The 13,356-nt window shown below is 54.2% G+C and overlaps 1 protein-coding gene across 1 annotated transcript in view; it reads right to left on the bottom strand.

Annotated features, from left to right (window-relative positions):
• Positions 1 to 7,108, bottom strand: part of LMNA (lamin A/C) — a 37,017-nt gene extending 29,909 nt beyond the window's left edge. The window contains exon 1 of the mRNA XM_088151160.1: positions 6,624 to 7,108. Within this exon, the coding sequence (XP_088007286.1) occupies positions 6,624 to 6,973 (350 nt within the window). The 5' untranslated portion in view covers positions 6,974 to 7,108. The remainder of the gene's footprint in view (positions 1 to 6,623) is intronic.
• Between the last annotated feature and the right edge of the window lie 6,248 nt (positions 7,109 to 13,356).

The following is a 13,356-nucleotide window of genomic DNA, read 5'->3' as shown; positions in this document are numbered from 1 at the left end:
AAGGTTTGGCCAGACTTCCGTAAGCTTGCTGGGAGAGCTTGCTGAGGCTCCCCACCCTGCGTGAGAGGAAGGGGTTGGGGGCCTGATTGTGTTCCCTCCAGGGGATGCCCCCACACTCTGGGCCCCCTGCTTCCCAAGCAGCAAAACCCCCTAGACTGCAGGAAGGCTCTTAAGGCTGGTGGTTCCACAGGACATTTCCACTAAGGGTGCCAGGCTGCCTCATAGCTAGCTGGCTAGTGGCCTCCTGCTTCCTGTATTTCCCTGTGTATTTTGTGAAGGTATGCATTTGTTTGATTGCAAGCTGCCTTGAGTCCAAGGAAATATACATAAAAGCGTTATCATCAAAGCGTTATCATCAAAGCGTTATCATCAAAGCGGCAGCCGCAGGAGGAAGCAAGCGGCCGTGCCGGAGACAGGGAGCCGGGGACTTGTGGGGGAGGCTGCCTGTCCCCCCCATGCCCTGCCTCAATCCCACCTCAGCTGCTTTGCACCTGCGTGATTCCAGGTGCGTCCTTAAAAGGTGAGCGTGCCTCGGCAGCCGAGGACGTATCAGTGCTGGTGCTTTTCTCCTCAGAAGGCAAGGCCCACTTCCGCATCCGTTTCACACGGTTTTCGGCAAGGAGCAGCAGCACGAAAACCAGCCCCGTCCCAAGGGCAAAAGCTCACGAAGTCTGAAGGAAACGTTTGCGGCCACAGCCTGAGCTTCCGGGGCCAGAGCAGGAGAGGGGCCTGCTGCTGCAGCTGCTGCCTTGTGGGAAGGTAGACAGGGATGGCACGAGGAGGTTCTGTGGCCAGCGCGCCAAGGTGTCCTTCCGTGAAATGCTAAGGAGGGCGTGCGGCCGTAACAGAGAGGCAAAGGAACCTCGCTCGCCCTGGATTCTCCTGGGACCCCATCGTGGAAAACCACAGGATCTTGCTTTGTACTGAAGCAAATTACACCCTGGAAGGCCGGGATCCCTTGGGGAAGAAGAGCTAAAATAACAGGGCCTCCGGGAGAGCATTTCCCGGCCCAAGCAGTGCAGCACCACCAGGAGCCGCCAGCCCCGGGGGCCCCTTCGTGGCCCGTCCTCCAAGTGGCCGATCTTGTGCCAGCCTCAGCCCTGCTCCTTCCCACTTGGCAGCTGCACAGGCTTGGAAAGACCAGCCGCCCAGGAATCGCAGCCGTTAGGAAAAATTGCTTCTGCAGCCGTGAGTCAGAGGCGGCCTCCCTGGCGCTTCCTCTGCCTTCAAATCCAAACCAACGGCTCGTTGCCCGGGGGACAGCCAATCGGGGCAGCCCTCCGCTGCCATTGGTCCATTTGAGGGCAGCTGGGGCTGAGGGGAAGGCCCTCCCCTCCAACATGGATGAGGCAGGGAGCCCCTCTGCCAAGGGGGCCACCCAGGGCTCCCTGGCTGCGCCACCTCTCGGGTTGCAGCATCGGCCTTGGCGAGGCTGGCACGAAGGGAGGGCCAAGCGGCAATTTCAGAAATTTTCCTAGACTGCCCCAAAGGGAAAGAAGCGGGGAGCCGCAGAAGGGATGGCACCTTCTGAAGGACCTCACCGGATGGTTGAAGGACAAAGGGCTTGGATCGCACTGTGAAAACGAAGGGCTGCTGAACACCTGAAACATCCCAAAAACACAACACCCAAGTCCCGCTTGACTCCTAATAGCTGAACGGGGCTCCCTCCTGCCCGGCTGACGGCTTCTGGAAGCCCCTTCCGACCGACCCCCAGAAACAGGGCACTGGGCTAGGAGGCATTCTGGAAGGGACTCGAGAACGAAGCCGACAGTTACAGCCATCGATGCAAGCTCGGAACTTCCTCGGAGGAGGAGCAACCCGTAAGCTTAGGACGACTATTTCTGGGCCGAAGCAAAGCAAGTCCTCTCCTCCTCACTGAGGAATGCCAAGTCCCCGGGCTTGGAGAATGGTTCCTGCAGCCCTGCTCAGCATATGGGGCTCTCGTCACCGCCGGAGCCCCACTTTTGCCCTCCAAGCTCCTGCCGGGAGCCGCACCCACCGCCTTTCCACCATCTGCAGGCACGTAGGGCACATGACATAGCGGAGGCAAACCAGAGTGCCCAGCCGCAAATGGCTTGCAAAGATAAAACGGGAGAAACCTTCCTCCTGAGCTCCTCCCCAGAGCCTCAGCCTGCCGCTGCCACCTCCCAGAGCTGCTGCTGAAGAAACTCGCACACCAAACATTGAAGCTCAGTGCTCAGCGAGGGTGCAGCCACTTGATGGGCGACAGAGGGGTTTAACTGCTGCATGGACCGGTTGAAGCAAGGGCAAATGGCAGGGAGCTGGGGGAACCTGCATCAGAGGTGGGGAGAGAGGCCCAACTGCAAAGGGAAAGGCTAGCTTTTTCCCAAATTGTCATGGAATAACAATCAAGAACTTGGGCTTCAGATTTCTCATAGCAGAGTTGCATTTATAACCAGTGTTTTGGAACCTTGGCCACTGTGAGATGGGTGGACTTCAACTCCCAGAATTCCCCAGCCAGCATTATTTTTGTAATGTCTGGTTTTTATAACTTTTAATTGTATTTCTGATTTCAGTTTGTTGTAAGCCGCCCAGAGTCCCCCGTTGTGGGGAGATGGGCGGGGACAAGTCAAATAAATAATAATAAAATAAAATAATAATCTCACAGTGGCCAAGGTTCCAAAACACTGATGTATAGCCTAACTTGGGCGACTGTTCCAGACGATGGAGAAAATCCACGCCAGCCAAATTGGCAGGGAGGGCTCCTCCCAGCATTGCATGTTCCTGCAAAGACCAGCTCCATCTCCCTTCGTAAAAGGAAAGGAAGCTCCTCCTAACCTCCATGGGTCACGAAAGCAAACTGGGAAGCCCTAGAAGTAGAAGACCAAGGATCAGAAACAAGGCAGATGCTCAGGCCTCAGCCAAGCCTGCTGGTTTCCCAGGATCGCATCCGAGCAGCCGTCTCTCTCCCGACTTTGGCATTTGTTGACTTTTGAATAAAAGAGGGTTGTACAAAGAACAGGAGAAGGAAGCCAAGCGCTCCACCCAGATAACCACTTCGCAGGTCTCCCGACCAAGCCTGGGGAACTGAGATAAACGCCTTGAGGTTGCAAGATTAATGGTCCCCAAGGAATGTCACGGGGAAGCCGGGAAGGATCACGGAGTCTTATCAAGGTGGACACCCTGATGCAGCTCTGGGCCAAATTTTTGGGACCTCCGGCAGCTCCACGATGACCAAAAGGGAGAGAAGGGGACCACCAAGTGGGAAAGACTTCACCATTTGCTTTCCTATTCACCAAGCAGCCCCAAAGCCTTGGGTAAGGTTTGGTTTCTGCCCAGAGATCCGGCCCAGCTTCCCCCCCACGCAGTTTCCCCAGAATGTCTATGCACAGTCGAAGTCAATGAGTTACTACTGCGCTCGCTGACTCACATGCAAATATTTTGTAGGAGGAGAGCTGTGCAATAACCAAAAGTCAGGAGGAGTCCGGCTGCACCTTTTCAGACTAACAAATTAGATTAAGAGGTACAAGCTTTTCCACGTCCGACGAAGCGAGCCGCAGCTCACCAAAAAGCATAGTGCCTTTGAATAAAATGTGTTCCTCTGAAAAGGGGCTGCCGGACTCAAGCACTTTTACATCTGCCTGGGGCTGAGGGTTGCCTGACAGCAGACCAGCAGTCTTCATTCATTATTTATTTGATTCCACTCATCAGAGTAACTCTGTAAGTCAAGAAACAAATGTAACTAGCCCAGTAACCAGAAACAGTACCCATCCTGTTGGGGTGGGGAGGAGGAGACCCGTGCTGGGTTTGTTTACAGCACAAACATGCTCTTGTGAAAGCCACGACCTCGCCTGTCCTGCAAAGCGCATGTCTTTCCTGGCCGCCACGGAACCACAATGGCCGAGGAAGCAGACCTCCGATACTGGACGTGACTTTTTCCCCAAATACTTTTTCCACCGCTCACCGAGGTGGCAGAGCTGGGTGCATAAAAGCCAGAGTCATCTCCCCCAACAGAAAGTTACGAGACACACTTTCCTCAAAGCACGGCTGGCCACGAGAACGCGCGCTGTCCACCCCCACTGACAGACAGAAAAGGGCTTCACCGGGCCTCGCAGTCTAGCCAGCCGAGTGAGTCCGCAAGTGTTCTCCAACCAGAGCCTGAAGCACACTCAGCCTTGGAGGAAGCATACCAAAGCTAATGTTTCATCACCCAGCCAGGGACTGAGGGAGGGGGGAAAGGGACTGACTTGCTGGCACACCTATAATGTTGCAGAATGACTAATTACAGATGCGGAATGAACACAGCTACGCCTAGTACAACAAGCATCAGAGAGATCCAGCTACCTGGGGCCGAGCTTCATAAAAGCATACTGGCAAGATGGAGTAGAAACAGGAAAGCTGAATCTTGGGTGGATTTATTTGCAGGACCTTCAAGCCCATTTTTCAGGAGCCTTTACAAGCTAGGCTAATATTATCATTCCTTCTTATAGACAGAAGCCGGGTTAGCTTGGGTAAATACACAGCACTCAGGAGTAAACTGCACTCAGACAATCAGAGCTTACTTGTGAGTAAACAGATCAGGGTTCTAGCTGCAAAACCTCCCAGAGAATCAGTCTGGAAAGTGGGAATTCCAAAACAACTCACTGCTCATGAGGTTGTTTAAGGTCAGGCATGTTATAACCTTGCCTAAACTCAGGTCTAATTTTATATCTTATGCACATGCGCTCGACACGATGTTCCAAGTTTTTTGGGGCTTTGTGTTCTACACAGCAGTTTTGGGTTAGTTAGCTCCATTCTCCTGGCCCACACTGGGGTAGATCAGTCACTGTAAAGCAACAGACCCCGTCAGGGAACCCGAACCAGAGGGTCCTGTGCTCTAAACAAGACCACGCACGTTGCTGATCCTGTGAGAAGCACGACATTATTCAGAGAGTGATCAGGGGACACAGCATGAAACACCCACCCCCAGAACTCCCTTTTAAATGCTGCATGGGGGGGGGGGGTTGCTGGATTATGAGATGCAGCCATGGAGGGTCTTGGGGGCTGTCTTCTTCAAGGATACCACAGTGGTATGGATGGATGTCCACGGTGCCCCCCAGAGAAGATGAAGAGGGCGCAAAGGCAGCAGCTCTTCCCCCCAACACTGGCATTAAGAGGCACACTTGTCGCCTTGGAACACGCAGGTTTCCCTTACCCAAGATGAGACTCTGTTCCCTCCTCTCACTGAGAAAAAGAAGGCCACAACCGAGAGTCTGGGATGGTCCGTACAGAGGCAGCTGGCATGGACTTTTCGCCAGCTGCACCTCTGCCATTATAGGGGCCTGGCACCTCTTGGAGTTTCAGGAGCAGAAGGCACTCTAGGCAAGTGTGCAAGACTTCCTGAATCTAAGGTTTGAAAGTTTCTAGTCCTCGTGGCCAAAGAGTAAAAGTCAGTCCTCCAAAACACAATATCCTTCTTCAAATACCACAAGCAGTGAGAAAGGGGGTCCGTCCACCACACACATTCCTACATCTTTTCCACCATGCCAATAGTTACAGCAGGGCTTTTCAAACTTTTTCAGGCCACAGAATCCGTTAGTTGTAAAATAAAATCCCGGAACCCTGATCAAGAGGCAACGCTGTTGTGACAGAAACCGGCTACTTGGGGGGAACCTTTTTCTTTCCTTTGATCCCTCACGGATCCCCATCGACTTCTCGCGGGACGCAAGGGTTCTGCAGAACAGTTTGAAAAACCCTGATTTAGCACGTGTCCCTCTTACCCGGCTCCCTGTGATTCACTGCTTTGTGCCCAAAGAACTGGAGGGGGGGGGATTCCTCCCCCTCTTCCCTACCACAAAAATGCAGGCAACATACAGCCACTTAGTGGGTGTGGTGCAACTTGCCCAAAGTGCGTTATTTGCAGAAATTTGGGCTGGATGGGGTAGAAGTCATACAAGTTCACCGCCACGCCCTAAAGAAAGATTTGAACAAACACGGAACCAGCAAGCAAGAAGTTCGGAGGCAAGAGGCAGGGCGGCTTCAGCCCGCTCTGGGGCGCCCTCTGCAAACGGGGGTCAGGCGCTTTCCCCAGGCACGCGGGAGTCAAGCTGCCAGCGACGGCAGCGCGGAAGGGAGCGGGTCCGCTGCGGGCCTGTTCTGACCGTGCCCGAGGCTCAGCCCACCAGCCGGTGCCGAACTCGGCCCGAAACCTCGCAAAGGCCGAGCGATGCCCACGAGCGGGCAGGGCGGCGCGGCGCGGCGCCGCACCGCGCCGCGAGCGGCCCCTGCGCGGGGCGGCCTTCCTCGGCAAGGTAGCGACCTCCGCGCCGGCTGATGCTGGCGTCCAGCCGCGAGCCGCGAAGCCCAGAGCGGCTGCCGGACAGCCGGCTGCCATTTTACGGCCGCCCAGCCCCGCAAGATGGAAGCCGGGCAAGCGAGGGGGCAGGCAGCCAAGGCAGGGGCGACGGAGCGAGCGCGGGCCCGGCGAATCCGGAGCTGGCCGAGGCGGCGCTCCGCGGGGGAGGCTCGGACAGGCTGGCCGGCTCCACCGGATCCGCGTCTGACAGCTGCGGGTGGGGAGGGGAGCGGAGCGGAGGGGCGGAGCGGGGCGGGGAGGCGCCGGCGGGAGAGGGCGGCTCCGGGGCGGCGGGCCCGGCCCGGCCCGGCCCGGCCCGGCGGCTCACCTGGCCTTGAGCTCCTTGAACTCCTCGCGGACTTTGCTCAGCTCCAGCTGAAGGCGCGCGCGCTCCTTGGCCACCGAGTCGAGCGTCTTGCGGGCGTCGGCCAGCTCGGCCTCGTAGGCCGCCTTGATGCCGGTCACCTCGCGGCTGACCTCCTCCTCGGACTCGGTGATGCGCAGCCGCAGCCCGGCGTTCTCCGATTCCAGCGAGCGCACCTTGTCGATGTAGACGGCCAGCCGGTCGTTCAGCTCCTGCAGGTCCTCCTTCTCCTGCAGGCGGGTGATGCGGGCGGGCGAGAGGGGCGTCGAGGTGGCCCCGCTGCGGGTGCTGCGCTTCTGGCCGGGGGTCTCCATGGCGTCGGTCGGGCCCTGCGCGGGACGGCGGACGGACGGACGGACGGGCGGCTGGGCTGGGCTGGGCTGCGGCGGGCGGCGCCTTCCTCGCTCTCCGACTGACAGCTGGCGCGTCTGAGTCACTCCCGGCCTCTGGAAGCGGCTCAAATACCCTCGGGAAGAGGGTGGGCGGGCTCGCTGGCGCTGGCTCCGCCCCCCGCGAAACGTTACCCAACCGGGCGCCCTCCGGGCGGTGTGGACCGTGGCTGCCCCCCCCCCCCGGCCGTCGACCCAGGAGCGCGAGGGGCAGCCCGCAGAGCTGGAGGGGCGGCGCGGGGCTGGAGAAGGCTCTTCCCCGCCTCCGCCGCCGCTCCGCCGGGACCCTTTCCCTCCGGACGTGCCGGACTGCGGCCCTTCTGGCTGGGAATGCTGGGAATTGTCGTCAACCCGGCGGGAGCCCCGCTGGGCGGTGGGCGAAGCGAGGCGGAGGCGAGGCGAGGCGAGGCGGGCCGGAAGGAGGGCGTGGGCCGCTCAGGTGGGGAGCCGGGGCCGGCCGGCCCGGCGGTTTCTTCGGCGGCGCTGCCGGGGTGGCTCAGTCGGAGGGCTCCCCGCCCGGCCAGAAGCCCCTCCTCCGAGGACGCGGCCCGCAGGCCGGCTGCGCGCTCGCGGGCAAGCCGGCAGACCCCAGCGCACCCCGCTGCCCCGTCGGTTTCCTGAGCCTGGGCTTACATATCAGCACAGGCCATGGTCTGTTGAACCACAGTTGGATTCTCACATTGTCCGCAGGGTACGGTCAAGAAAGTCAAGATAGTGGCCACAACGTGCGCCTGATTTTGTAAGCGCATTGAAGCAGAGCTTCACGGCTGCCATTTTGACTTTTTTGACCATACACGGTAGATGCCCCCTTATGATGCCATAACCCAGAAGCAAAGGGAAGTTTTCCTGCTGGGGGTTTTCTGGTCCTGAATCCTTCCTGCTGCTCCCTGTGCCTTCGGTCCATTTTCCCCTGCCTTCTGCTCTGGAGAGGCAGGGATCCCCCGGCCTTTCTCCTGAACGGCATCCTCTGCAGAAGGGTTTCCGAAGCAGCGGCTTGCGCATCCTGGACTCCCGAAGGCTGGGCCGGGGTGGGCTGCCGGGGGGCCGTGGGCCAGCTCAGCCCGCCTCGGCCCAGGCCTCCCCGCCCTCCACGTGGGCTGCTGCTGTCTCAGCTGCAGGGGGAGCCGGCTGCCCGGGGAGCCGACTGGCGGCAGCCTTTCGGAGGGGAGGGCCCGCCTGCCAGCCGCAGCTGGGCTTTCCCCCTGCGCTTCCTCCCTCCCTCCCTCTCACCGGGGCTGCGCCAGGGGAACCTGAGGGGCAGCAGGCCGGCCGGCCGGGCTCACCCATCGCGTCACACCCAAGCGTGGGGTGTGGTGGGAACCCAGGCCCTGGGGTTTGCAAAGGAGGGTTTGGGGCGTCGTATCTTGTGTGAATCCAGCCAGTTGTTATTCTCCGACCAACCAGGATTAAGGCAAGGCACAAGACCCGAGTAGGAGGGAGCCCTGATGCTGTTCCTATCCCTCTACAGAAGGAGCCGGGGGCACCTCTCCTGACCCACAAAGGCAGCTGCGCCCCCTCCTTCGAGACGTGCCTCCCCAGGTGTCTCTCTCCGTGCTCCCACCACATCCGCAGGCCACCTCCTTGTTCTTGAAAGCTCTCCTCTCTCTCTCTCCCCCCGAGGATCTCTCAACCCATCCCACCAGAAGTTTTTTTTTTCAAGTCTTCCCCTTTCTCTCCACCCCTCGCTTCTTCCTTGATCTGTCTGTTTGGTGCCTGGGTCCTCGTTCATCCTCTCCATATGAATGAGGATCAAGGGGCCTTGACATAGCGGACGACGTTCAGCTTTCCTGGTGGTCCTGGCATATCCGTCTCTCACCAACTCATAGCGGTGGGCAGAAGCCCACTCTTATTCGCGGCTCTTTTCGCTGCATTCACCAAACACCACCTACTATCTGCTACCTCTGTCCTTTAGTAAACCAAGGCATACTAATTCTCCTACACGCTCTAGTTTTTACCACTTACCTATAACTTGCAATCGTTCGCTTCTCTTTTCCTGTCACACAGCTACCTTGGTCTTGGATACAGTAATTTCTAGATCACGGTCCTCATTATGTTCAGACAACATAACCAGCATTTGCAGCAAATTACTGGGTCTTCTTGGCCAACCCCAGGCATCATCTGAATACAAAAATAATATGTTCGTGTCCCCAACCGAAGCATGGCTGATATCACTACAGCATTTCTCCATAAATACCTTAGATAAGTAAGGGGACATCCACATCATTGCCTTACTCAGGGTGGAACCATTGGTTAAACGACCCATTGATTCTCCCTCGGCATGTATCGCACTCAGCACCCAACCTTCACCTGAATATCTGTCCAAAACATTCCCTAATTCAAGCTTATTCACATTTCGTACTTTTTCTCTAAATCCAAAAACATACAGTAATCTTTTTCTTCCTTTCCTTTCCTTTCCTTTCCTTTCCTTTCCTTTCCTTTCCTTTCCTTTCCTTTCCTTTCCTTTCCTTTCCTTTCCTTTCCTTTCCTTTCCTTTCCTTTCCTTTCCTTTCCTTTCCTTTCCTTTCCTTTCCTTTCCTTTCCTTCCTTCCTTCCTTCCTTCCTTCTTCCTTCCTTCCTTCCTTCCTTCCTTCCTTCCTTCCTTCCTTCCTTCCTTCCTTCCTTCCTTCCTTCCTTTCCTGCTCAAGAGCAACTATCTGGTGTACACATAAATATAAATTCATTTCTATAGTTATAAATATTCAATAAATATCAATTTTAAAAGCATCAATCTTTCAGGCATAAAAGCCCACCATGCTTTCCAAATTAACATCCCTCATACCTTTTTGATCAGAAGTGTGCCCAAGGATTTTGCAGGAACACTTAACAAATTAATCCCCCTATAGTTTTTGCATTCAACTATGTATAGGGGAACAATAACTGCATTCTTCCAAGGATCAAGCATTGGGTCACTTCAGTTTCATCCCAAATCATTTTATCATGGTCATTTTTTAATTCTGTTCGCTTTGTGGAACAAGTCTTGTTTAGCCCTCTTAAGCTACTTGCAACATGTTTTTTATTTCCATCAAAATCACTCTGCATTTTCTCTGCCTCTTTCAATTTTTCCAATTCCCTGCATTTTGTTTACTTCAGTTCTCTTTTTCTTTCTGTACAATATATTTCTTTCATATCATTCTTTGCCTCATTCATTCCATTCTATATTCTCATCCACAATGTCTTTTACTTCGTCCTCCTCCCACATTTCGTTTTTTACACATTTCAGCAGCAGCATGCGTTTTCCTCTGTTCCAAACAGCTTCCATCGCCCCATATCTTCTTCCTTTATGTCTACTTCTCACTCATTCTCTGTTGGGAGATTAGAACTTTTACAGAACTGAGTGGAATGCAAATTGCAGGAATAAATAAAATAATTAATCTATACTGTAATATGTTTTAATTCGGAACTCATAGTTTCTCTTCCTGCAGCGATTCGAATTTCATTTCATTCCTTCCATGTCTAGTTTTTCCCACGATCCGCTCAAAAAACGGTCTGCCCGGTTTCAGAGCTTCTCACCGCCCGGGTCCTCTTCGCTAACCCTCTCGGTCTGCCACCAGAACCGAGCAGACCAGCCCTGCTTTAGGTCCTGTTCGCTCCTGTGCCACGAACAGAGGTGCTCGAAAGAGAGGGGCCTCCTCCTGGCTCAGTCTGGCAGTCGGCATTCTCGGGCGCTCTGGGGTCCCCGAGTGTCCTGGTCGCTTTCCCCCCACCCCCTGGTCCTTCCCCTCCACCCCTGCTTCCTCCCGGATCGGGTTCATTCAGGAAGCGGCACAATTTCCCCCAACTCATCTCTGGTTCTTCTGCTATCACTGGCTATCGGAGGCCTTTTCAACACGCAACTATGACCCACTGATGCCTACCTTCGTACGCACCCCTAAGAACCTGGATGACACCCATTCACACTTTCTGACATACACTTTAGCCTCTTCATTCCTAATTACGGCTACACCTTCACTTCCTGCATCCACTTTACAGGATTAAACACCCTTCATCTTATTCCACCTTTCCCATTTCCTTTAATTTCATAGACACTCGAAGTATCTATTTTTCTATCTTTTCTTTCATTTGATGATTCATTTTCTTTACCCTTTGCTCCTCTTATGTTCCAAGTCTCAATCTTACATTTGATTCACGCCAAAGGGGGCCATCAATATTGACCATTGTCACCCACAAGAGCTTTATTCAATTCAGACTTTCGCACAAGGCTTTGTAGTAGAAAGCGTGGGCCTTGGATCCATCGGTGCCACATGCAGTATTCCCAGTACCAGTCAGTTCTGGCACATTTTGGCCAGCCTACCACAAGTGCAACCAGAGCCTACTTTTATCCCAACTATGTGCACACTGTAGTGCGTGAGCCAGGATCTCTAATCTAACCTTGCAAGTCCATACAGGGTTGTCCACATCCCACTGATTCGGAAGTACATGCAATTTTCTGACACACACCCAGGAGGTTCCTAGCAAAACACACCTCCTCTGTTGCTTTCTTCTAACCTTTAATCAGAATCTGCCTCTTTGTAATTTAAGATCATTATTATGTACTTGAAAAGTGATATTATATCCCCCCTCTGTCTTCTCTTCTCCCCAGCTTCTCTCATCTTTCTTCATATGGCTTAGTTTCCAGGCCCCTGACCATCCTTGTTGCCCTTCTCAAAACTGCCCCAGTCTCTCCGAATCTTTTTGGAGGCCTGCAGCCCGGAACTGGACACAGCACTCAAGCCAGGCTCTACTACGGAGTGGAGTAATTATTTCCAAGGATTTGGAAACTATATTTCTGCTGATGCAATGTAGCTTTCTTATTGTCTCTTTTTGAATGGTGTGTAAATGTGGTTTATCTCTATGTGTCAACTGATGGCTGTTGTGTCTGAGTGCCAAGCTTCCAGGAATTCCCTGGCGTTTCTGGATTTAGTTTGGCCTAGGATGCTGGCAGTTTCCCAGGTGAAATATGGTTGAGTCTGTCCATGTGTTGTGAGATTAAGGAGTTTTCATCGTGTCTTCTGACTGCTGGTTGGTGCTCATGGACGCGCTCTGCCAGCCTTCTGCCTGTCTGTCCTACATAATGGTGTTGCTTCGATCAGCCTCTTGGGTTTTTCCCCCTCCTTCCATTTCGGGTAAATGTGTTTTTCTCTTTTTATAAATTTTAATTATGTATTTATTTGTTTTAATTGTTGTAAACTGCCCAGAGTCCCCCATTGGGGGGAGATGGGCGGGGACAAGTCCGCTAAATAAATAAATAAATAAATAAATAAATAAATAAATGCTGTTGCAGTCCTTACGCTGTATGTTGTAGAGGACTCCTGTTTTTCCTTCTTGGGCTACTGGTCTTTTGGTTTGCTTAAGGTGTTTTGGAGGGCTTTAGTTGGTTTGTGTGCTACGGAGATGCCATGTCGTTGTAATAGTCTGTTGGTGGTTTCTGACCCCACACTCAGTAGCACTGATGATGTTCCCTAGTCGGGTAATGAAGCCTCTGCAAGCAAACCACCCAGCTCAGAGAGCACCAAGGACTCCACCATTCAACCCTGAGCCACAATATTCTCTTCTGTTGATTTGATGTTTGTTTCTTCAAGTTGCATCTGCCTGTCCCACATTTAATTCTCCTGCTTTCGGCCCATTTCACCACCCTGTCCAGATTGTCTTGAATCTTATTTCTGTCTTCCGGAATGTTTGCTATCCTTCTCAGTCCTCTGCATCTGCAGACTCCTTCCACCTCTTCATCCGAGCCCCTGATAAAAGCCCTGAGGAATGGAGGGCCCCAGACCGAACTGTGGCTACTCTGAAGGCTGCGCCTGACCATCTCCACGCACACTCAGCTGGCTCGGTTGGTGGTCCCAGCGCAGCTGTTAAAGCCACCACGTGAGCCTCGCCAAAGACACAGCTGCTTTCACAGCGCAGAGTGAAGTGCATCCTTTCAGCTGGGATGGGTGGAGACACCCGCCTTTCCACTGCTTTTCCTGTCCGTGTCGGCAGACACATTAGTGGCCAAGGAAGCCCCCACCTGAGCTCCTGTGAGAATATCTTGCAGGGCACTGATGGTGGCTGGCTGTGCTGGTCTATACCGTAATAAAGATTTGATTTGATTTGATATTGGCTGTTGGTGGGAATGTGCCCAAGGCTGCAAGACCCTCAAGAGTTTGGGCTGCAACAGGCCAACATGGACCACCCCTGCCCCCCGGAAACACGCTTAGCAGTGCAAGTCGGAGGTGGGAAGGGGGCTGCAACGTGTAATCGATGCCTAAAAGATCCTGGAAGCCTGAGAGAGCATAACGAGACGTAAAGACCCAAGGTGCAAGCGGTGAGGAGACTGCGTTTTTAAATAC

Source organism: Python bivittatus, unplaced genomic scaffold (genome assembly GCF_059951505.1).
Source record: "Python bivittatus isolate LINGU-HERP-01145 unplaced genomic scaffold, Pbiv_v1 ctg000660_np1212, whole genome shotgun sequence".
Classification (NCBI taxonomy): Eukaryota; Metazoa; Chordata; class Lepidosauria; order Squamata; family Pythonidae; genus Python; species Python bivittatus.
The sequence above is the reverse complement of the archived record's forward strand: the minus strand, read 5'-3'. Positions and strand labels throughout refer to the sequence as shown.